This window comes from Diceros bicornis, chromosome X (assembly GCF_020826845.1).
Source record: "Diceros bicornis minor isolate mBicDic1 chromosome X, mDicBic1.mat.cur, whole genome shotgun sequence".
NCBI lineage: Eukaryota > Metazoa > Chordata > Mammalia > Perissodactyla > Rhinocerotidae > Diceros > Diceros bicornis.
Window position 1 is genome coordinate 41,392,491 of NC_080781.1, and position 24,655 is coordinate 41,417,145.

At 47.9% G+C, this 24,655-nt stretch overlaps 2 protein-coding genes across 3 annotated transcripts; both read right to left on the bottom strand.

The window, feature by feature from the left end:
• Window positions 1–1,031: 1,031 nt before the first annotated feature.
• Window positions 1,032–14,843, bottom strand: ELK1 (ETS transcription factor ELK1). Its single transcript, XM_058535758.1, has 6 exons — window positions 14,736–14,843; window positions 6,972–7,244; window positions 4,478–4,933; window positions 3,323–3,769; window positions 2,517–2,618; window positions 1,032–2,430 (listed from the first exon to the last, which is right to left on the bottom strand). The coding sequence occupies exons 2-6, from the start codon at window positions 7,179–7,181 to the stop codon at window positions 2,332–2,334; spliced, it is 1,314 nt and encodes a 437-aa protein (XP_058391741.1). The 5' UTR covers window positions 7,182–7,244; window positions 14,736–14,843; the 3' UTR covers window positions 1,032–2,331.
• Window positions 14,844–16,092: 1,249 nt separating this feature from the next.
• UXT (ubiquitously expressed prefoldin like chaperone) lies at window positions 16,093–21,258 on the bottom strand. Of its 2 annotated transcripts, none has more exons than XM_058535759.1 (6): window positions 21,198–21,258; window positions 20,914–21,020; window positions 19,857–19,938; window positions 19,643–19,710; window positions 19,259–19,366; window positions 16,093–16,234 (listed from the first exon to the last, which is right to left on the bottom strand). In XM_058535759.1, the coding sequence occupies exons 2-6, from the start codon at window positions 21,009–21,011 to the stop codon at window positions 16,108–16,110; spliced, it is 483 nt and encodes a 160-aa protein (XP_058391742.1). In that variant the 5' UTR covers window positions 21,012–21,020; window positions 21,198–21,258; the 3' UTR covers window positions 16,093–16,107. The 2 variants fall into 2 exon arrangements, with proteins under 2 accessions (XP_058391742.1, XP_058391743.1); XM_058535760.1 differs by lacking the exon at window positions 21,198–21,258 and adding an exon at window positions 16,450–16,513 and having other exon boundaries at window positions 16,136–16,234; window positions 20,914–21,115.
• Window positions 21,259–24,655: the final 3,397 nt, after the last annotated feature.

Consider the following 24,655-nt stretch of genomic DNA (forward strand, 5'->3'; position numbering starts at 1 on the left):
TCTCTCAGTGTCTCATTTTCTGTTTTTCACAAATACATAGTCTCCAATTTATAATCTCTTATGAAATGTTTCGCAGACCCACATACTCTTAAACTCTGCTCAGTCGTCAATTTTCTCTCACGCAGCGCTGACGTTATTCTTACTTATCGTCTCTCGCTCAGTTATGTGGTACCACTTCACTCAGACTCACCATCATTTTCTCTCACACTTTCACAGTCCCTGAACCTGTGGGCTAGACTAGTCACTGTAAATCAATTTGCCACTAGTCTCTGGTACACACACAATTACAGCCTCTCATGCTCTCCCAGTCATAGCCGTTTTTTCCCAGTTTCTTACACAGTCTTTGCCAGTCTCGCGTGAACAGTTTTCAAACACACAATCCCGCATTCATGTATCTTGTGTCTCAGGCACCCATTTTCTCTCAATCAACTTCTCACACATAAGCCCCATTACTCTAGTTGATACGACAGCCTTGCACGAACAGTTTCACACACAATCTATCTCCCAAACACTGAGTACCTGCTTACATACAGTGAACTCTTTCACCGACACACAGTCCTTGACAATCTCTACCACACTTTCATGCCCATATAGGCTCTCACACATTGTTTTGATCACTCAGTCTGTCTGGCTCACCATCAGTCTGTCAAACAGAGACTGATGTGCAGCCCCCACTGCCTTCTCATAAACATTATTTCACACACACCACCGGTTTCTTGTATACTGCCTTAATCACTCATTCAGTCTGACAGTGATTTTCTGACACACAGCCACAATGTCAAGTTTGTGGTCACAACTTTCACTTTCTCACACAGTTTCGCACATATATACATGCGATCACAGCTTTCCACAGTTTCTCTCTTTTTCACACACCTGGTTACCAATCTTCAGTCTCTAATACTATTTCTGACACACACCATCATGCTGTCTCTTTCACAATCAACCTCACACCCTCACCGCCTTCCACACAAAGTCATGCCTGTCACACTCAGTCCCAACAGCTTCAGGGAAAAAATGCTAGCAGCCTCCAACACCATCTTTAAAAATATATATTTACAGGAACAATTCCCCATTTTCTGGGACTCTTAGAAAAAAAGATCCATTTTTGGGGAAGTAAAACAAACAGTGGAGACAGGTGTAGCACCGTCCCCTAAATCACCAACCCCCAGGTCCCCAGGCTTGGGCTGGACTGGTGCTGAAAGGATCGGTGAGCCCAGGAGTCCTTTGAACCCAACCTCTCCAGCCTGGAATTCAGATAGAACAGGCTTTATGTCCCCCATTCCTCCCTCCCAACTCCAGGGACACTTAAAGGGTCCTTTGTACCCGCCCGCAGGAAATTGGGGGGCTGGGAGGGAGGGAGCTGAAAATACACATTTGGTATCAAAAATAAACACTTGGGGGTGGCAGGAAGATTCCCCCCAGATCCCTTCCTTCCCACCCACCCCATCTCAGATATAGGAAGAGATGCCCCCCTCTCCCCTATTGAAAAGCCCTGTTTAAAAATAGATTATACTATCAAAATGGCAGGGGGTGGGGGACAGGAAGACCTGGAGTACTGGCTGGAGGGGCCCCCCAGACGGGGACCACTCCCCCCAAAAAACCCTCCATTGGGAGGTAATAGGCAGGACCCCAGGAATTTGGCAGACACAGGCATGGCTTCTCAGGGGGAGAAGAAGAAAAGGGGCATTCCTCCCTGGCGACAAAGGTGGTTGCAAAAGGACAAGCTGTATGAGAGAAAGGCTGGGGAGGTGGAAATTCTTATTCCAAGGGTGTGAGTCTTCCTTGGACAAGACTCCCAAACCGTTAAACAGCACAAATTCTTCCTGGACCCTTGGGTATGGCCAGGAATAATAAACTACAAGCAGCCAGCTCTTCTACCCACACCGCCAAATGGAGACAGGGCTCCTTCAGCTCCCCAAGGGCAGGCTGAGAAATAAATAAAGAAAGGTCCTTCTCAGGCCCAGACCCCGACTGTCTCATCCTGGGGGAAAAATGTGGAGATGGGGAGATGTCCTCACCATCTCCCCAAAAAGGGTTGGGCCAGGCTCCTCCCAGTGGTCTTCAAAAAATCAATAAATAAACCGCCCCCACCACTGCAGTAGGAGACGTATAAGGGCGGCCACTGGGGGACTGACCAAGAAGAGAGAAGTTGTATGTTTTTTGTGGAAGGGATATTAAGAAATCCTTCTTTCTAAGAATCCCCACCCCACCACGACCAGAGCACGAGTCTGTCAGCTGAACTATGTTTCTCCTTGAGACGGCTGGCTGGAGAGAAGTTCAGGGCATGGATGGAGTGACCCCAGAAGGGGGTGGTGGTGTTGGTGGTGGTAGTCATGGCTTCTGGGGCCCTGGGGAGAGCACCACGGGGGTTGAAAGGCCATCCACGCTGATGGAAGGGATGTGCACCTGGGCGCTGCCACTGGAAGGAAACTGGGGACAGAAATAGGGAGAGGTCAAGGATGGGTGCCATACTAGGGTCTCTCACCCTCTCTGAGACGGGTGGGAGAAGATCCTACCTGGAAGGAGAGCTTGGCCGGACTACGGGGTGCAATGGGACTCAGGGTGCTCCAGAAGTGAATGCTGGGGGGCAGCGAGCTGGGCGTCAGCAGCACCGGGGTCTGTGGAGAAGGGGTGGTTGGAGCTCAAGTGAGCAGACGGCAGGTGCGGGACAACAGAAGGAACTTGGTTCCAGCCCCAGCAGATCTCCCACTCAGACTGCCGAAGTTACTCCCCAAAAGTGCAGAGGCCCAGATCATAACTACCAAGGGCGCGCCGGGACAGCTCTCCAACTTTACAGACAACCCAACCCCTCCCAACTTCTGAGAGCCCACCCCCAGCCTCATTGGGCAAGACAACCTACAGCACCTCATCCACATGCCGCTTTTAAACCTCACAAGTCGTCATCCCAACAGCTCAGGGTCAACCTCCAACTCTTAATACCCGCCCTGTATACCTCACAGGAAATCCGCTAAGCAAACCCTAGCCCAAAAAGCCCCTCTCAGGTTCCTCAAGCCATGTCCCAACCGCGAAACAGTTCTCACAAAAAGCCTCTCGGTCCCTCAGTCCCCGCCCACAAAACTCCCCAGACCCGCCCTCCTTTCGGGCGCCTGATCCCTTAGCAGTGGAGACCGCTTGCCCTTTCTTCAAGCCCCGTCCTTCCAGCCCGGGCCTCAGTGCAGCCAATCCCAGTCAGAGGCTCCGCCCTTCACCTCGCTCAGCGATAACCACATTGGCCCTCGCAGTCAGCATAATTCCTTGCTCACCCGCCCCATGCCGATCCCATGGGTCCCGGTGGCCAGTCTCCCCCTTCCCAGGCACTCACCAATGTGTGCGTAGGTAGTAGGGACGGCGTCAGCGCAGGCCCTGGCGCCTGCAGACCTGAGCCAGTTCCCGATCCTGGAGTCCGTTCGGGTCCCGGCCCACCCAGCAGGCTCGAGCTGAGTGGAAGCTCAAGGTCTCGGGGCTTCCGGCCCTTCTGAGGCTGGGCAATCTCCGTGTTGGAAGCTGTGGAAGCTGCGAGGCCGCCCACCGGCGCCGCAGTCTCCATGACGACCGGGGGCAGCCTGGCCGGCACGCCCTCTGTGGGAGGGACTTCCGGCCCGGCCTTCGCACCTTCCGGCACAAACCCCGCCTCCCCACTGACTGCGGCTTCCAACTCTTCTTTGGGCCCATCCACTTTCACTTCTGGGGGGAGTGGCCGGCCCAACCCGGGCTCCACATTCAGCTCTTCTGATTTAGGGTTCGGGGCCTCAGGCGGGGTCAGGATGACCTGGGAGAGGAGCGGGTGCACAGGGGGCACGTAAGGATTGCTGGGGGAGTGAAGCTACTGATTTCCCTTGGAAAGAGGGACTTGGTAGTTGGGGCATGGCTGCAAATGGGGGCAGGACCTCCAACTGGACGTGGGACTTTGCCAAGGAAGTGGGGCTTCTTCTGGGGCAGGTCTTCCTATCTAGGGGGCATGGGACCTGGGTGAGACACTGATGGGGGCAGGGCTGCCCTATGGGCAGGACTCCAGGGGATACTGCCCCCATTCATGAAAGCAGTAGTTCTCAATTTGCTTTTTAGACCAGCAGCATCTGCCTCATCTGGAAACTAGTTAAAAATGCAAATTCTTGGGCCCATCCCCAGACCCACATAATCAGAAACTCTGGGACTGGGCCCCAGCAATCTGTAGTTTAAAAAGCCCCATCAGGTGATTGTGATGAGTGCTCAAGTGTGAGAACAAGGGCATTAACCAAATACATTCAGGGCACCTACTACATGTTAGGCGTACTACTAATTGTAGCACCCTTAATCTCCTTCTTCCTTCTCAGTACTTGCATAGCTCTCCTCCCCATCCCTTTCTCCAAGAGGACTTCTGTGTCCCTCCTCCCACCGTATGTCCTTTAATAGGACATTTATGTCCCTTCTTCCAGCCCTCCTCCTCATTTGGGAATTGTACATCCCTTTTACTGAATTTCCATATTCCAGTCCTTACCTGGAGAGGCAGGCCAGCCTCCTCAGCCTCCAGGCAGGCCTCCAAGGGGCTTGGACTGGTGCTCCTGCTCCCTGAGGGGGGCATTGCTGCTCCTGCAGGGGCAGTGTTGGGAAGCACTGAGGCAGGCCGAGGATGAGGGGGCGGCTGTGGCTGCGGCTGCGGCTGCAGGGACTGGATGGTGAAGGTGGAATAGAGGCCTGAGCGCATGTACTCATTCCGGCTGCTGCGTGCCAAGCCACCTGGGCCTGCCATTCCAGCGCCCTTGGGTGTGCCTGGCTTCCCGGAAGCAGTGTCCCCGGGGATGGCATGTATAGCAGCGGGGGCCACATTTGCCACAGTGGAAGTGATAGACACCTCAGGCTGGGGCGGGCAGTCCTCAGTGGAGCACCTCGCGACCTCGGGGTAGGACACAAACTTGTAGACGAACTTCTGGCCACTCACTTTGCGGATGATGTTCTGGGAAGGGAGGAGACAGGATAGTGGGCCTCAGAAGAAAGGGCCAGAGTGGAGGGAGGGTGTGGATGGGGGTGGTGGTGAAGGGGTATGTCTCCTAGTGTCTTTATTCCCTCGGGCCCCTCTCCTGTCTTTCTACATAAACACCATCCTGCCTCCGGGTCTGCCTCCCCATTTGTTCCCCCTCGCAGTCCATTTCACATCTCATCCATCTCTTTCTCAATTTTGGGGCTCCTCCCTTTTCCTCCTTCAGCGCTACCTCTCTTTCTTCCTCATCTCGATTCCTTTCTCTGTATTCCCCAGTTTCTCACTCTTCTCTATTCTCCCGTCTACAATTCTTCCTTTAGTCTACTGCCCTCCTTCCCTTTCCCTGGCTCCCCTCCCTGTCTCCTTCCCATCCATCCCCTCCAAGTCTCCCTCTGTCACTCTTTATCCCTATCTGTCCAATTCTCCCACCCCACCTCAGATACACACCCCACCCACACCGGCTCCTCTCCACCATGGGGCCCACCTATGGAAGTAGGTGCAGGAGCAAGTTTTCCTCCTGGCTCCAGGAACCCCAGGGGTGTCTGGGTGTTAACAGGGTTAGGCCTTCGGGGGGGGATGCTAGGACACAGTTTTGGAGTCTAGATAATGCAATAAGATAGGAAAATGAAGTAACTGATACAAATGTTGGAAAAGATTAATGTAGAAGAATGTGGTGAATTATTAATATAGAGGATTATTTAAAGCAACTGACAAAGATGTGGAACAGGGCAAGGTCACTAGGGAGGTCAGGGTGAGGAGCCTCCTTATTAATACTGTTATGGAGGTTTAAGCTAAGGCAATTAGAAAATGAAGTGACTGATAGCAAGTAGACAAGAACATTAAAATACTGGTATAAATATCGGGGTAATCTCAAGGCTGGTTTGGGTGGGTCACAGAGCATGTTTGGCATATTTCAGCATAGATAGATCTGGAGGGTCTCAGGGATGTTCTGGTGGTCTCAGAGCACGGAGTGAGAGCCTCATTATTAATATTGTTGTTGAGGTTTGAGCTAAAGAAATAAAATACGAAAATGGAATAAATGCTATAAATGATTAAGGGTGTACAGCCCTAATAGGTCCAGGGCTGTTCTGGGAGACAAGAGGCATCTGGGGGGCACTAGAGCATCCTGGGGACATCTTAATGTTGGTCAGATATGTCACAAGGTGGATCTGCGTTTCTCAGAAAAGGAATGAAAAGGGATATTCATTAATATTGTTTTGGAAGTTTCAGGTAAAGAAATAAAATAAAATAGCTGGTATAAATATTGAGGGGGAAGGGAAAGCCAGTGCTGCTCTGGGAGTCTGAGAGGATAAGGAAAACCTGAAATTTTAGCTTTAGGAATAAGATGATAAAATAAAATACTTGATATAAATATTGGGGTAGGCCAGTGTTGCTCCAGGAATCCAAGAGGATGGGATATGGAGCTGGCGTTACACATTGTTTTGGAGGTCTTAGCTAAAGGAATAAAAGAAAAGAATCGATAAAAATGTCGAGGGTCTCAGAGGATGAACTAAGGAAAGGTTAGTATACTATTGCCATGGAGGTTTTGATTCTAGGAATAAGAATATTCTGGAATTCTTATTCTGGAATAAGAGCAGATTATGAAATAACTGGGGGAGCCCAGGACTGGTCCAGGGGTTCCAGAAGACAGGCTGAGAAAGAGTCATTATTAATAGTGTTTTCAAAAGTTTTGGCTGTAGGAATAAGGCAAGAAAATGAACTGTCGTGCAGGGTGTGGTAGGACAGTATGACTTTGGGGATTTCAGAGAGTGGGGTGAGTAAGCATCAGTATTAATATTGCTACGAAGCTTTTAGGCAAAGCAGTAAGACAAGAAAATAAAATAACTGAGATAAATGGGGGGCCCAATATTGGTCTGAGAGTACCAGAGGATGGGGTAAGAAAAGGCAAATTTTAATATTGTTTTCAACGTTATAGCTACAGCAATTAAGACAAGAAAATGAAATAACTGATATAAATGTTGGGGGTTACCAGCCCTGGTTTCAGACACCTTACCTTGTCATAGTAGTACCGCAAGGCCCGGCTGAGCTTGTCATAATTCATGTTGGTCTTGTTCTTGCGTAGCCCCCACAGCCGGGCCACCTCCTCGGCATCCACCAGCTTGAACTCACCGCCATCCCGGGAGGTCCAGGAGATAATGTGACCATTGCCTTGCTCTCTCAGCAGCTGCAGCAGAAACTGCCACAGCGTCACAGAGGGGTCCATCACTGGGGAAGCACTCACGTCATCCCTGGGGTACCTGAAGGCAGATGGCTCAGAGCCAAGAAGCTGTGGACACAGGAGGGGTAAGAGGTCAGCAGGAGGAGGATTCTTTTCTTGCCATCTTGCTTCCACCTCTGTTCCCAAACCTCACCATCATTCCTTAAACACCCTCAGACTAGATTCTAAGCTCCTCAGCCTGGTTTTGGATGACCCCTGTTGCGAGATGAGACTTTTGGGGACGTTAGGATAGCGTGAATGTATTTCGCATGTGGGACAAATGTGAATCTTTGGGGGCCAGAGGGCAGACTGTGGTAGACAGAGTAATGTCCCCCCTCACATGTCCACATCCTAATCTCTGGAACCTGTGAGTACAGGATGTTACACAGTAAAAGGAACTTTGCAGATGAATTTAAGGTTACGGACCTTAAGATAGGGAGATTATCCTGGACTATTCGGGTGAGCTCAATCTAATCACGTGAACTCTCTCTCTCTCTTTTTTTTTTTTGCTGAGGAAGACTCACTCTAAGCTAACATCTATTGCCAATCTTCATCTTTTTTTTTGCTTGACAAAGATTAGCCCTGAGCTAACATGTGCCAATCTTCCTCTGTTTTGTAAGGGGATCACTGCCACAGCATGGCCGCTGACGAATAGTGTAGGTCCATTGCCCAGGATCGGAACCTGTGAACCTGGGCCACCAAAGCGGAGCACGCTGAACTTAACCACTACGCCATGGGGGCTGGCCCTCGAACTCTTAATAAAAGCAGAAGAAAGCTGTTTCTGCAATAAATAAAAAGGTACAGTTTTTGTTCAGGTTTCAAAATAAGCAAATAAAAAACTTAATTCCATCAAAAAAAAAAAAAAGAAAGAGGCAGAAAGGTAGCTCAGAGAGGTGTGATGACAGAAGGGGCAGGAGAGATTGAAAGTGTGACAGGACTCCACCTGCCATGACTGGCTTTGAAGATGGAAGAAGGGGGCTCAAAGCCCAGGAATATGGTGGCCTCGCAATGCCGGGAATGGCCCTCAGCTGACAGCTAGAAAGGAAACAGTGACCTCCACCCTATAACCTCAAGGAATCGAATTCTGCCAATAACCAGAATGAGCAGGAAATGGATCCTCCCTGGAGCCTCTAGAAAGGAATGTAGCCCTGCTGACACCTTGATTTTATCCTGGTGAGACCCGGGCTGGACTTCTGACCTACAGGACTGTAAGAGAATAAATTGTGTTGTTTTAAGCAGCGAAGTTTGTGATAATTTGTTACAGCAGAGATAGAAAACTAGTACAATGACCCTCACCTGAACGTTTTCATTCACATTTTCTACCACATCAAACATGAAGTTTTCCAGGAGGTTCCTTCTGCCAGCCCCTTGAAAAGGCTGTTCACTTCATGTGGGGCTTCCTTCCTCTGCCTAGAAGTCTTCCTCACCATTTAAGTCCCAGCCCCAGGGGCCTTGCCTTTATGAAGCCTTCCTGCAACTGAATGCCTGCTCTCTTCTGTCCCTCTACCCCACATTTCCTGGACTTGTTACTGCCCCTGTATATTCTCCTTCTTGAGAACAGCAATAATTAACATTTATTGAGTGCTCAATAAGTGCCAGGCATTGTTCTATTCAGAGAGGCAATATGGCCTACTGGAAAAGTGCCCAGGCTCTAGAGCCAGACTTCCAGGGTTGGAATCCTGGTTCTGCTACTTATTAGCAGTGTGACCCGGGGCATATTCTTTAACCTCTTTGTCCCTCAATTTGCCCATCTGTGAAACAGAGATAATAACACGCTCATCTGTGAAACAGGGATAATAACAATAATACCAAGTTCATAGGGTTATTGTACAGATTAAATATAATGTGCCTGGGGTATGATAAGCTCTCAATACTAGTTTCTGATTTGTTCATAATTCCTTATCTGCTATTCCAAAATCCCAAAAGATCTAAAAACACAAAGCTTCTTTGCAACCCTCTTGTCAGCAAAACCTGTTCTGAAACGAAAGAAGGCCCTTTCTGGTCTTTACTGATCCTCGCTTAGTGTGACTGTTCATACATTTCCCTTACAGAAATCTAAATGTGGCTGATTATGGAGCCCACTAAGGATGTTATGTAACATCTTGTATGTGCTCCTTGTTACCTCTCTAAAATCTGAAAAATGTGAAATTCTGAGACACATGTGGCCCCAAGGGTTTTGGATAAGGGCGTGTACACCTGTACTGCTATTTTTATAGGTACTGACTCATTTATCCCTCATCACAACTCTAGGAAGTAGGTACTCTTATGATCACTAATTTATAGAGGAGGAAGCTGAGGCACAAAATGCCTAAATGCTGTCTACAGGCTACACAGGATTATGTGGCAGAGCCAGGATTTGGACACGGACAGTCAGGTTCCAGTTGTCTGAGCTTTTAAACCATTAGGCTAAACTGCCCCTCACACTGACTGCTCCCTCAGCATGTCCCCCAGAGAATAGGACCTTCCCTGTCCCCACATAACTGTTCTCTTTGCTGAGAGCGAATTGGAAATAAACATGAACTTTCTATTCCTTAAGGAATGAGCTCTCATCAATCAACTGTTCACTGGCTGGGACTGTTGGGTTAAGAATAAGATCTTCCAAATCAGAAGGTTTCAGAGAACCTCCCTCTATTATTTATAGCTTGGTTCTGTAATCTGTAATGAAATATCCAGTATGATCCTCTTATGTCTGAGCTGTTTCGAAGTTCATTCAGCAGACACACTTTTAGGCAATCACACAAGCCACAGAGCCATGAAATGACCAGATTAGAGTCCTGTCATCACAGACCTCACTAAGTTGATTTCAAAAGCCTGCTTGTTTCAGAGGCAGCAAGAGTTCAGTGTGACTCCTGGTGGTGAAGACAGGCAATTTTACCACTTCCTCTTCTAGCTGCAACAGAATCTATCAGTTAAGGAGAAAACTGATGGTTTTCATCAAGCACACAGAGCTTTATATTTCGTTTATTATCACATTTCCCACTTGGCCCCTAATAAGAGTTCTAGGAATCTGCCTTACTCAGATGTGTTCTCTTCTCTTCATCTCATTCATTTAGCAAGCATTTATTGAGTGCCTACTGTGAGCCAGGTGCTGGGGATACAGCAGCGAACCAGACAAAGATCCCCGTTCTGGTGGAATTCACATCTTAGTGTGGAAGACAGATGAGAAACAAGATGAACAAGAAAAGAATATGTCAGAGGATGATAAGAGCTACGGAAAAAAATGAAGCAGGGAAGGAGTTGTTATTTCTGAAAGGTGGTCCAGGGAGGGTAGTCACTGGCGAGGTGACATTTGAGCAAGGATCTAAAAGTGGTAAAGGAGTCAGGTTTGTGATGACCTGGGGAGCAGTGATCCAGGCAAAGGAAACAGCCAGCGTGAAAGAGTGGAGAGGCTGGGCAAGTCAGAGGATGAGAAAGAAGTCGGGTATAGCTGGAGAGGAGGGAGGGAGGGCAAAACAGTAGGAGATGAGAGCAGAGGGGCAATGGGGGCTGGACCGAGTGAGGCTTTTTTGGGCCCTGTAAGGACTTCAACTTTGACTCTGAGTGAGACAGGAGCCATGAGAGGGCTGTGAACAGAGGGGTGACAGGCTGTGACTGGATTTTAACAGGATCCCTCTGGCTGTTGTGAGGAGAACTGACTGTAGGGGCTGAAGAGGTTGCTACAATAGTCCAAGGGAGGGATGGTGGCGTTAGTAGCGGAACTGGTGAGAAGCGGCTGAGTTCTGGATAAAATCTGAAGAGAGAGCAAACGGGATTTGCTGACAGATAAGACGGGGTGAGAGAGGCATCAAGGGTGATTCTAGGTTTGTGGCTTGATCACCTAGAAGGATGGAGCTGGAATCAACCGAGGTGGGAGCACTGCGGGAGAGCAGGTTTTGGAGGGAGATCAGGAGGTCAATTTTGGAGATGGTCAGTCTAGACACCTACGTGTATGCTATGAATAATAATATTAACTTAAAAAATAGGAACCAGGCATACAGCCCTTACTGTGTGCTGTACACCATTTTAATCATTTAATCCTCAAACCAACACTACGGGGTGGGCATTATTATTACCCTTCCATTTTCCACAGGAGGAAACGGAAGTACAGAGAAGTTAAGTAACTTGTCCAAGGTCACACAACTGAAAGTTGGCAGAGCCGGGCTTCAAACCTGGGCAGTTTGGCTCCAGGCAGTGACCCTAGCCACCTTACACCACCAGCTCTCTATCAAGAGAAACAGAAGGGTAAGATCCTAGAGAGTGGCAAGGATGCTGTTTTACACAGGGTGTGCAGGGAGGGCTTCCCTGAGGAAATGACATCTGAGCAGAGACCTGAAGGAGGGGAGGTAGCAAGCCATGCTGACATCTGTGGGAAGGGTGCTTCAGGCAGAGGGAACAGCATATACAAAGGCTCTGAGGTGCGCACGGGCTTGGCCTGCTACATCATGGGCACCCTGAGTTCACCCAGTTGCCATCTCTGAGGATATATCCGTGCTGTTCTCCCTGCCAACAGTGCCCTTCCCCCTTTTGGCACCCGATGAAGTCTTCATCACATAATCTCCAAGTTCCGGTATCTCCCAGGCAGAGTTAATTCTTCCTCTGTGTGAGCCAATGCAGCGAATAACCTGTCTGCTCTTGCAAATCTGTTCTCCTCTCTGAGTCTTCAGCCTCATAGTCCTCTGCCCTGTTCTAGCTGTGTGACCTTGAGCAAGTTACTCCATCTCCCTGGGTCTGTTTCTGCAGCTATAAAATGGGGATATTTTACTCTCGAAGTAAAATAGCCTCAAAATCCACCTACTCTCAAAGGCTTCTGTGAGGATTAAATGCCAATATATGTAAAGGACTTAGAAAAGTCCCTCTGGCACATGGGAGACACTCAACAAACGGTAGCTATCAGCTAGTGTGTCATCCTTCTCCCTCCCCAAACCCCTCCCCCCACCTTATGCATCACCATGGCTGACACCATCTGGCTCCAGTCACCTCCATGGCCTCGCCTCCTAGCCCTCCCTCCACTTGGCTTCAGCCACACTGGCCCCCTTCATGTTCCTTGAACATGCCAGGCACAATCCCATCACAGGGCCTTTGCACGGGCTGTGCCTTCTGCCTGGTACACTTCTCCCCTAGACATTAGGGCTCCCTCCCTGAGCTCCTTCAGGCCTTAATTCAAGAGTCATCTTCCAAGTGAGGCCTGCTCTGAGTGTAAGATTTCACCACCCCAATACTCTATTCCTACCTCCCCTACTTCATTTTTCCTCCTTAGCACTTGTCTAACATACCACCTAATTTTACTTATTTGTTTTATTTATACAGTCTGTCTCCCCGACTTTTAGCAAATGTCTGCTCCACAAGGGCAGGAATTTCTGTTTTGTTCCCTCCCATATTCCCAGCACCTAGAAGAATGCCTGGTACTCAGTAGGTGCTCAGTAACTGTTGGTTGAATGAACAGTCCCAACTAACTAGCCTCTTAACTTGCTCTCATATGCCCTCTTCACCTCCATTTGCTCTCCAACCCTGATTTGTCTGAAACAATATTTTTTCCCATTCACTCATGAAATAAATTCTTATTGAGCACCTACTACATACTAGGTATATTTTTAGGTGATGGAGACCCAGCAGTGAACGAGCAGACAAACCTGTAAGCCCCCATGGGACTCCAATCCTAATGGGGACAGACAAGAAACCGGTAAACAGTGTGTCCGACTGTGATAAAGCGCAAAGGGACAAATCAAGCAGAGAAGGGACAGGTTGACATCTGAACAGAGCCCTGAAAAGAACCATGCAGAGATCAGGGGTAGAGTGTTCCAGGCACAAGAAACAGCCTGCAAAGGCCCTGAGGCTAGAAGGCGCCTGGTATGTTTGAGGACGAGTGAGGAGGTCAGTGTGGCCAGAACAGAGTTGGGAGGGAGGTGTAGCAGGTAAGGCCAGAGAGGTTAGTTGATTTATTATTAACTCACAGGTATTTTTATTTACACTGGAGGGGCTTCTAGTTCTGATTCCCTCACTTTACAAATGAGGAAAGAAGTGCAGAGAGAAAATGGTTACATCACTAAGGTGACACAGCTGCTGGGAAGGGAGGTGGATGGGTGCTGAGACAAGGTGGGAATGGAGACAGCTCTGCAGGCAGAGGGAACAGCAAAAACAAAAACCTGGACATGGGAACTAATTTCGTTTTTAAGGAGTGGGGCCTCGTGGGATGGGATGAGAGGAGTCTCAAAAATTACCCTGTGTTCTGAGGGGCAACCTAACCTGGTACTTACTGGGTCCCCTTTGAGTATGGTTTTTAACCTCCCTATGCCATGCCAAACTGTCCTCAGTACCTATATCATCCGGTTGTGGTGAGGATTAAATGGGCTCATTAATATAAAGCACTTTGCCTGGTACATAGTAGGTGCTCAATAAATGTTAGCTCCTATTGGCATTGTCACTAATCTATTTATTTATTGTAGCAAGGCACAATGTCTTAGTGGTTAAGTGTGTATGAGGGGGTGTGTTCTAGAGTAAAAATAAAGACCTGGGTTCAACCAGTACACAGGCTGGTCCACTATTAAGGAGGAAGCGGGGCAGGGAAGGCCACTGATGCACCGCAAGGAAAGGAGGGAGAAAATGAAGCACACAGGCTGACCCTTCTGGAGGAGGGATTACAAAACACTAGAGTCACGGGAGGGTATCCCAAGAGGTGGGAATGCAAGCACATGGGCAGCAGGAAGGCCAACGAGCAGACCCACTGCAAAGGCGAGGTGGGGGTGCGAAGGCTTATCTTATTTATTGGCAGCAAGGCGAGCAGAAAGGCACACCGATTCCTGCACAAAAGTGGAGGAGGAGAAAAGCTATCACACAGACTGATTAGAAGGAAATCGGGCCAAGGCCATGGACTGGGCTACTGAAAACAAGGAGATAAAAAGCACTAAACTGAGCCATTATTAAAAGGAAGGGAGAAGCCCAAGGACTGAAGTGACAGTCTACAAAAAAGGGAGGACAGGGCAATGGGCTGATAACTAGGGGGATGTGAATACAAGCATGCAGACTGATTCGCTGTAAAATGGGTGTGTGTGCGATAAAGCCATGGACTGATACACTGGAGGAGACAGGAATACAAATTCACACATTAACTCACTGTTAAAGAGGGGTGAGGGGGGACAACGCCACGGATTGCTTCACTACAAGAAACAGAAGGGGTGGAACAAACAAGGCCACAGACCGGGCCCCTGAAAGTTGAGGACAGGAGAAATACAAACACTCAGACGCACCTACTGTCAAGGAGTTAGACAAGGCCAGAGACTGGTCCCCTATAAGTGGGGGTGGGGGCAAGACCACGGACGAGTCCACTGTAAGGTGGGGTGGGGAGAAATATAAGCACGCAGACCGATCCATTATACAACAGGAAAAGGGGTTAGGACACGGTCAGATCCACTACAAGGGGCGAAGAGAGGGGACAATGCCACAGGCAGGTCCACCAGCCGCGGTGGTGGCGGTGAGGAGTCGAACACCAGCAGGCCACGGGCCAAGCCACATCCCTCGCGCGGGGGCGGGAAGGATACGTGGGGTCACGGACCGGGCCCTCTACCCTCCAGACCCCGGGCTCACCTGTGCGTAGCGCAGGAGCGATGTTGGCAGCTCCGGGGGGCGGGGGCTCCATGCGCGGCCCCACCGCCCCCCAGGCCCGGGTTCCGAGGCGGCGGCGGCGGCGGCGGCGGCGGCGGCGGCGGCGGCGGCGGCGGCGGCGGCGGCGGCGGCGGCGGCGGCGGCGGCGGCGGCGGCGGCGGCGGCGGCGGCGGCGGCGCCTAGAAGCCGCCCCTGCGTTTCCCCACCACTCACGTGGGCCCGTGGAGGAGGAGCCGAACGATCCGCCTCTCAATGATTGGCCAAAGCGCCATGGATCGAGCGCGCGGCTTACAGGGTTGGGGAGGCGGGCCCTGCCCCACAGAGCTATGCCGTGATTGGCCCAAGGGGAAGTGATGGAACGCAGACAGCCGTCTTGGTTCCAAGGGGGTGTGCTCGGCCCGGCCTGTGCTCCACGCTGATTGGCTCAAGAAAGACTGATAGACAATCGGCAATTGCCTAGTTTCCTGGGGCGCCTGCCTCGCACTGATTGGCCTATATGGGATTGATGGAAGACAGCCACCGAGGATAGGGGTGGGTGCTTGTGCTTCCTGCTGATTGGCGGATGAGGGACTCCTAGACAGCTGCCAAAACAGCAACCGGGCGGTGCTGCACTCCACGCTGCTCAGCGGAAGCAGGACTTGTATAGAATAAGCGTAACAGCCCGCCGGGAGGGGGGTCGGGTCAGGGCTCTGCGTAGGCGGGCAGGGTAACTCTATAGTGATTGGCTAGAAAACACGAATTTAGAACGGAGCAGAGGTAGGAAGGCAGGGCAGCTGCCAGACACGCCAAGGAGCGTTCAGGGCGGAAACTAAATGCCTACGAACAGGGCAGGGTCGAACTGCAGCCAGTTATAAAGGGGCGGAACCTGGCTCTGCATTGATTGACGGAAGCTGGACTCAACCTAGAATAGGGGCCGGACCAAGGAGGGCGGGATCGGCTCTGCGCCCATTGGTGGAAACTGGGAAGTATTTAGCAGCCAAGACGGCGGTGGGTGTAATTTAAGAATTGAAGGTACCTGAGGAATGACTGGGGTGTGGGAGAGGGGTAAACCTTAGGGCCAGGAGTGAAAGGCTGATTGCCTTGGGAACAAACCTCCACCCTGAATCGGCCCATTCTCTATGGTAATTCAAAGAGTAGTGTTCAGGAAAAGAAATAGAAGTGTCAGATGGAGGCCCAGGTTGCTAAGGCGACACAAGAGAGGGCAGAGCAGAAAGTCAGGTGTCAAATGCTGCCAGGCAACAGGCTGGAGGTGGGACTTCAGGGGGACTTTAAATGTTCCACATAGAGACTGGATCTCTGGGCCTCCTAGTAACTTTGTGCTTTAGATACAGGACACCTGAGCAAAAAGGGGGGGCTAAGGGGGAAAAGAAGGGCCATGTGACTCAAAGGCATTCAGGCTTTTTAATGTCAGGGGAAGGAGGAAGAAGTCAATGGTGAGGCTTCTCTTGGAAATTCTGCAGGCCTTGTAGTTCTCTAAGCCCCTGAAAAAGAGGAGAGAATAGATTGAACAGAGACTGCGTCCAGGCCCCGCCCCAGGCTTGCTCTGACATCCCCTCCCTCAGGGCCAGCCTGGCTCCAGCTTGGTTCCAGTTTAGAGGGAAAGATGGTCATTCCCATCTCTAGTCCCCTCCCTTCCTCAAGTCACCACCCTAAACATTTGGAGACAGAGTCTGAGAGTGGGGTGAGCTGCTCTCACCTCTAGCAACATGTGGATATGGGCCTTGATATTCATGGAGTCCTTGGTGAGGCTGTCGCTGAGCCTGGAGAAAAGAAACAAGGGGCGAAGTGGACCCCACTTATGATCATGAGGATGATGATTCCTCATCACTTCAAGAACTACCTCCATCTTGGATCACTTCCCCAGAGCAGGTGGTAGGACATCCTACTAGCTGACCTGCTTCTGTGCAGAGATGCCTGGCCATCATCTGGACTGCACTGATTCAAAGACATTTCTTGAATCTCTACTCTATGCCAGGTAGTTTTAGGTACTGAGGAGAGAGCAGCAAACACAGCAAACAAAAATCGTGGCCTCATGGAGCTCAAATTCTCGTTAAGAGGGACAAATGATGGAACAAAATATAGAGTATGTCAGATGGTTCTAAGTACAATGAAAAAATTAAATGCTAAGAGAGGATAAGGAGTGCAGGAGTGGGGGCTGCAACTCTAATTAGAGTGATTAGGGATGGCTTCACTGAGAAGCATTTGAGTAAAGACTTAAGATGAAGAAGCAAATCATGTGGCTATATGGAGGATGAGTGTGCCAGACACAGGGCAGCAGCAATGGCGCTGAGGTGGGAGTGTACCTGGCATATCTGAGGCACAGCAAAGAGACCAGTGTGGCTGGAGAATCAAAATAGTGTGTGGCACATAGTAGGCACCCAATGTATGCTGAATGAATAAGTGAATGACTACTCCACTCAAAGGAACCTGAAGTCCTCAAAAGGTGGTTGAGTCTACGTTTAAGGACAGGAAACAAATGGAGCATGGTGTTGTTGCTAGAGAGCAAGAATGCTTGCAAGAATATCAGGGGTACCCCTCAGAGAACAGATGAATGATCTTGATCAGCTTCTAAGGGACAATTTGAAATCAAAGAAGAGAACAAAATTAGTTAATGGTACAAGCTTAGTCTATGAAAGGCTATGAGTTCAACACTTAAAAAAAAGGAGAAAAATAGAAAGTTCACCAAATGCTAGTTGTAACACAAAAGGGATACGTTTAATTTATTGCTACTGATTTAATACGTAAGGCAGTGTGGATATGTACTCCTTTCTGTGTAATCAGGAAAGAATATACACAGAGACCTGATCCTCCCATTCCCCAAACAAAGAAATATACTAAGAACAGGAAGGACTGACAGATTGTTTGGTTACATAAAATAATCTGAAAGAAAGTTAGTTCAAAGTGTATCCCAAGTCACCAAGTATTTTAAAGAGGAGAGTGAGCTACACAGACTCGAATCCTCATTTCCTAGAAAGATTAAACTTCTAGGGAGTCCTATTAATTATAATAAAGTAATAAGAGATTCAATCACATTTCTCATCACACTAATAGACCAGGTCAATATATTAAAAAGACCAGACAAGGAGACAGGCACTGACAACTTAAGAATTGAGAAATCTAAGATTTAGAAATCTCAGCAGGTCTGAGGCTCTTTTGGGTCTACTAACACTGAAACTCTGGAAAGGTTAGAAAAGAAAAGAATTACTGAAACCCTAAGGGAGGCAACTCTGGAAGAAACAACTCTGAAATCTTTATTCGTAGGGATAAAGATAAATATAACCCAGAAGGAATTTTCTATCTGTGGTATTCACTTGTGAGATGTTAATTGAAGTGTAATGCTCAGCGTTCCCTCCCGCACTCCAGCCGAGCCACGCTCGCCTCTCCTGCCAGTTCCTCTAACACAACAGGCACACTGGTCCTCTTGCCAGGAATCCTCTTCCCCAGATAGCCCCATGGCTTGTTCACTCAACCAAGTGACTCAAATGTCACTTCCTCTAGGAGGCCTTCCTGAGCTACATTTCAAACCTTGCATCTACACTCCCAATTCCCCTTCCCTTAACAAAACCTTAAACTCAACCAGAGCCCACATTTTCCCTCCACATTACCTCCCCATCACCACCAACAGAGATCTGCTTCAATCTGTTTCCAGCATACCTTTTTAAATTCATTCAACAAACACGGAGTGCCTACTATATGCTCTGCACTATTCTAGTCACTTGGGGTATAGACAACATATCTCCCTCTATAAAGCTTATAGCCTAATGGAAGAAAGCAATGCACATTAGAAAGAAGTAAATTACACAGTAAACATGAGGAGGACACAAGTGCTATGGAAAAAAGAAAAAGTAGAACAAGGAAGGGGAATCAGGAGTACCGGGGGTTGCAATTTTAAAGTTAGGTTACAGAAGGCCTCGCTGAGGAAGTGACATTTAAGCAAGACTTCAATTGAGTGAGGAGAAAGGAAGCCATGCAGGCATCTGGGGAGAGTGCTGCAGGCAGAACAGCCAGTGGGGTGGCCCTGAGGTGGGATCATCCTGGGAGTGTTTAAAGATGCCCATGAAGGTCAATGTAGTGAGAGCAGAGCGAACGAGTGGGAGAATTAGCAGGAGGCGAAGTCAGAGGTAACTCGTTTTATCGTTACTGATTTAAAGGGTGAGACCTCCCGGATCTGGTCAAAACTGTGCTTGTGTATAACAGTACAGTCCTTCTATAACTTAAGCCTTCAAGGAACCTTCTGTCTTGTTCACTGCTGCCTCCCCACTGCCAAGCACAGAGCCTGGCATACAGCAGATGCCCAATAAATGTTTGTGTGAATGAACATTTACTGAGTGCTTATTATGTGCTATACCTGGGGCTGAGCCTTGCATCCCCACTTTCCTCAGCCCTAGGCCTGAGGAGGAGGGGAGATGGATCCCTAAGTATCATCCCAGGCAGCCATGGAGCAGGGGGGAAGGGTGTTGCGAATGGTGGTGTTTGTAGACACTATCCTCATGGAATGGACTTACTCTGTGAGAAGATTGCTCTTACGATCAATGAACTTGAGAGCTTCTGCCAGTGTCAACTCCAGGAAAAAACCATAGCCAAGGGCCACATAGATCCGGGAAGTGTCTGGGCTGAGGAAACAGTGGTTAGAGGAAGTGGGGGAAGTCCTTACCACTGTTTAGCAAACCATACAGTTTATTTAAGATTTTTTTTTTACTCCCCTCCCCCCACCTTCCCCAAATTGCAGCTCAAGGAGGGAGGGATTTTGTCCTATTTTATTCACTGTCACTTCTCCAGCACCTAGCACGGTGTCTGGTACAGGGCAAATACTCAGAAAAACATTTGTTGACTGAAGGAAGGGGGGGGAGCTGAACTCTGTGGGCTCAGAGGGACGGGTAGACACTCACACCACTGTGTCAACAAAGAAGTTACAGCCCAAATCCACCTGCATATATAACTCCGAGTGCTTCGCTTCCTGTAGCGCCAGGGAAAAAGAGGTAGGGGTCAATGGTCAATTTGTAGGTCAGGTGCAGGTTTTGGTCTGGGGTATCTCCTCCTGCCTGTCTCCCTCCCCTGCCCTCCCACCTCCCACACAATGGTATCTAACCCTGGTGTCTTCACCTGGAGTCGCTCAATGACATTTCTCAGTTGAAGGTATTTGGCCAGCTGCTCATATACCTTGTCACGATGGTCCAGCACTTTTCTGTTGGGACATGATGGGACAAGAGTAAATGGTGACCAACAGGAAGCCCTGTCCCTCTTGGAATACCTCATATCATGACCCTCTGAGACCCTCATGTCACCATGCCCTAAAAGAGGCATTTTAGTGCAGAAGTTAAGATTCGGACTCTGGGTCAGCCTGCTGGGGTTTGAATCCAGGCTCTCCTTTTTACTAGCTGTGTGACTTTGGCAAGTAAGTAACCTCTTCGGGACTCAATTTCCCCATCTGTAAAATGGGGATGACAAGTATTACCTCATACAGTCATTAGGAGGATTAAATGAGTATTTACTATAAAGCACTTAGAATAGTGCCTGCCAAATAGTAAGCTCTATATATGTAACTATTATTTATTTGTATTATTATTATACTCTACTCCCAATGCCTCTCTCCAATTAGAAAGTCTCATTCTCACCCTAGAAAAACCCTCCATCTCTTTTAGGATGCTCATAATCCTAGTTCTGAATACTCTACTTCCCGCTCAGATTAATAATGATCGTAATAACAATTTTTCATACTCATTGAGCCTCTAGTATCTACATTAAACTCTTTACAAGGACTCAACACATTGAAAACTCAAAACTACCACATGAGGAAGGTTCCATCAACTGCCCCACTTCACAGATGAGGAAAATTGAGGCTCAGAAAGGTGAGGCGAGGTACAACGTGTTCACACGGATGGCGAAGTGGCCAAACCAGGATTCAAACCTGAGAACTCTGGCTTCGGAAAACTAGCTCTCAACCATTTAGTGCCATCAGAGGCCGCGCCTGCGCAGAAATACCTTCCACTAAGCCCGCCACGTCCCAGCCTGGATGTCGCCCCTCCTTCCCGCTCGGAAGGCGCGCGGGGCCGGGCTCCGAACGCCTCGCCCACCAATCAGAAGGCTACGCCCTGAGTCCAAACGCCCCGCCCACCACGTGCAACGTTCCAAACGCCCCGCCCCCCACGCTGTCACTCACCGGAGGTCCCGCTGCAGCACGTCAGAGATAAAGGCCTCATAGCGGAGCACTTTCTCCCCCGTGGCCTCCACAGCCCGCCGTTTAGGGGGCGTCGCCATGATGGGCTCCTGAGGAATAAGGAGAGGGAAGACCACGTTGACCACTCAGTTTGGCCTCAAGTGCATTACATCTGCACCCTCTCAGTGTTGGGAGTGGGCTCGTCCGGCTCATGCCGGGGGTTCCGCCTTCTGCCCCTCCCAACTCTGGGCTCCCGCCACCCAGGGCCACCCAAACACAGCCGTTACCTTAGAGCCGCCGGCAATAAGAACGATTGGTATGAACCGCGGCTTCCGGGTGGCGCGGATGAATGACGTACGACGAGGGCGCTGGCCAACCAAATAGCCAGGTGTGGAGGGGCGGTCCTGAACGGAAGCGACCAGCAGGGCCGGCGGAGAAGAGAAGGGCGGGGCTCTACGGAATCCCATGAGGTTACGGAAGGCTGCCGAGCGTGGGAACAGGGACTGCGCGCCGAGCCTATGGGGATCGTGCGTGGCTGGTGGGGCTGGGGTTTAATGGGATTTGGCGGATCTGCGGGAGGCGGGACGCACAGGTGGAGGTGGAGAGAGAGAGTAAAGCGTTTAGTAGTATTTAAAAGTCAGAGTTTCGGAAGCAGGGGGGCAAGAATTGATTATGGCTCTGCTCTGTCAAAAGGGGAGTACATTCCTAGGATCTGTCGTCCTGGATTTTGGTTTTTCACACGGGAGGTTTGAGTTTGACTCCTGGTAATGGGAATGAATGTGAGCATTAAAAAAATTTTAAACGGAGACAGAATTTCTAAAATTCATCTTTGATGACTCCAGCACTGTGGCCCACAATCCATAACTGGGGTTCAAGCAGAGATTGATAACACACTGTGTCTAATCACCTCATTTAAAAGGGGCGTCAAATGGAGGGTCGCTGAAGTCCATCGCCCCAGGTTGGCTATGTTGTAGTTAGAAATAGTTCCTATGTTTTTATTTAAATGTGTGAGCTTTTCATTAATTTACTTTTATGATCTCAAGTTATTGAATGAATTTATTTCCCATGTTAGATTTTAAAATAATAGCATCTAACCCAGCAAGTCCAAGTCTGAGCCTGAAGGAGAACCCAGATGCTGGATCCCCCAAAATGTGTGTAAAAGCAAGTTTTTGTTTTTCAAGTGCTGAAAACCTAAGCAAGTCAAGCTTTTCTTTGCCTTTAGAGCAAGATGATTGTAAAGGAAACGTGACTTAAAAACAAATTTTTTTTTTGTAAATCTTCTCATGTTTCATGTAGTTAAAATTACGTTTAGTGTGATTGAAACAGACAATAAGTAGGTAGACAGATATTACCGAGTTAATCTATACCATTTTCCTGTGAAAAGCGGGTGTTACATTTATTATCTTTAACACGGAGAACACAGTTTCTGAGGAGCTGGAGATGGGTCTGTGAAAGCCTATTAAGTTTCACAAAAAACATTTTTTACTTTTTAAAAGCATTTCCAACTTTATTTTTACATTTCAAACCTACAGAAAAGCTGGCAGTGAACACCCATATAGCCTTCACTTAGATTCACCAAATATTAGTATTTGACTGCATTTGCTTTCTCTCTTTCCGGACCATACAATAACTGTTGACGTGGCTGCATAGCATTCCGTCTTTTAGATGGCCTCAAATTTTTGAGCCACTCCTCTGTTATTGGATGTTTGGTTTGGATGTTTGGTTGTGTCCAGTTATTTTCATCATTATAATCCAGGATGGGATAGCAGTCTTTGCTTTCAAATTTTTGAGTGCAACCATGATTATTTCCTTGTGATAAATTTTTAGAAGTAGAATTTATTGATCTAAGGGAGGTCACTGCGTTGTAAATCAAGTAGTAAGTGACAATTGTACACATACTCCCAATGACAAACTTCCTCATCGAAGCTCTACATCGGGGGTCAGCAATCTATGGCCCCAGTTTGCTGGCCCTTGATGTTTTTCTACGCCAGCAATCTAAGAATACTAATTACATTTTTTTTTATTTTTTATTTTTTAATTTTTTTCCCCCAAAGCCCCAGTAGATAGTTGTGTGTCATAGCTGCACATCCTTCTAGTTGCTGTATGTGGGACACGGCCTCGGCATGGCCGGAGAAGCGGTGCGTCGGTGCACGCCCGGGATCCGAACCCGGGCCTCCAGTAGCAGAGCGCACGCACTTAACCACTAAGCCACGGGGCCGGCCCTATTTACATTTTTTTAAATGCTTGAAAAAAGTAAAAAGAAGAATATTTTGTGACGTGAAAATTATATGAAATTCAAATTTCAGTGTCCAATAGTAAGGGTTTTATTGGAACGCTTATTTGTTTGCTTATTGTCTGTGGCTGCTTTCATGCTATAATGCAGAGTTGAGTAGTTGCCAAAGAGACCATATGGCCTGAAAATCCTAAAGTATTTACCATCTGGCCCTTTACAGAAAAAGTTTGGCAACCCCAATCATGTCAACTCTACACAACCATGTCAGTCGCCAATACATAGGTTGGGGCTATGAGTACATAGGCCTCCCTGGCTTCCATTGGTGACCTCTTACCTGGCTTATGGGTGGGCATTTTCAGACTGATGCTTCTGGGAGATATGAGGCAAACTGTGTCTTTCATATCTCCATTTGTATTTTCTCTCTCTGCCATCCAACCTCCTCCACACAGGTCTCCCCCAGCTCTGGCTTAGAGATCTCTGTCGATCTCTGTCTTGCCTTTACCCAAGAGGAGCAAGACATGACTGAGGCCCAGATGAGTTATAGCTAATTTGTTCATTCACTGCCTACTTTATTTTCCCCTGGATATTTGGAACCTGATAAGAATATACCCCATAAAATTGAAAAATAAATGTAGGATCACAGAAAATATAAAGCAACTAGAAGATTAACATCAGGGAAAATTGGGATGTAGGTATGAAATTCACTTTTGTGCTTAGCTGTGAATTTGTCTCTGATCTTCCTACAGCCATACCAAAGAGGAAAATTAGGTCAATTATGTGATTTGATTGTCCATGAGGAAAAAGCACGCCAGTTTATCAGCAGAAGGAAATATTTTATGGCATTCACTAGAAAACAATAAAATTAGAACTCTCCCTCACTTCCTACACTAAAATAAATTCCAGGTGGATTAAAGATTTAAATGTAAAAATGAAACCATCAGTGTGCTAGAAGAAAAAAATGGGAGAATATTTTTTTTTATTATTCTCTTAGAGTGAAGTCCTTTCTAATCATGACATAAAATTCTGAAGTCATGAGAGAATATATCGATACATTTGTGTACATAAAATTAATGCATACATAATTAACTTAAAAAACGTTAAAGCCAAATTGCAAAGAAAAATTTGCAGGATACAATCAATAGTTTACTTAATATATAAAGAGCTCCTACAAATCAATATAAAAGTGAAAGGGATGATTAGGCATATGTGTGTGGTGATGGATTGTAATTAGTATGGCTGGTGAACATGATGTAATCTATGCAGAAATAGAAGTATAATGAGGTACACCTGAAGTTTATACAATGTTATAAACCAATGTTACCGCAATAAAAGAAAGAAATAAATTTAAAAAAAAGAAAGAAAATACTATGAAATGGAAACAAAGACCAACAATTTAAAAGAAACTACACAGACAATTCATAGATATACAAATCGTTTTTAAATATATGAAAATGTGTTAATCCTCAATCATAATAGAGAAATGCAAAATAAAGATATGAAATGCTGTTTTCA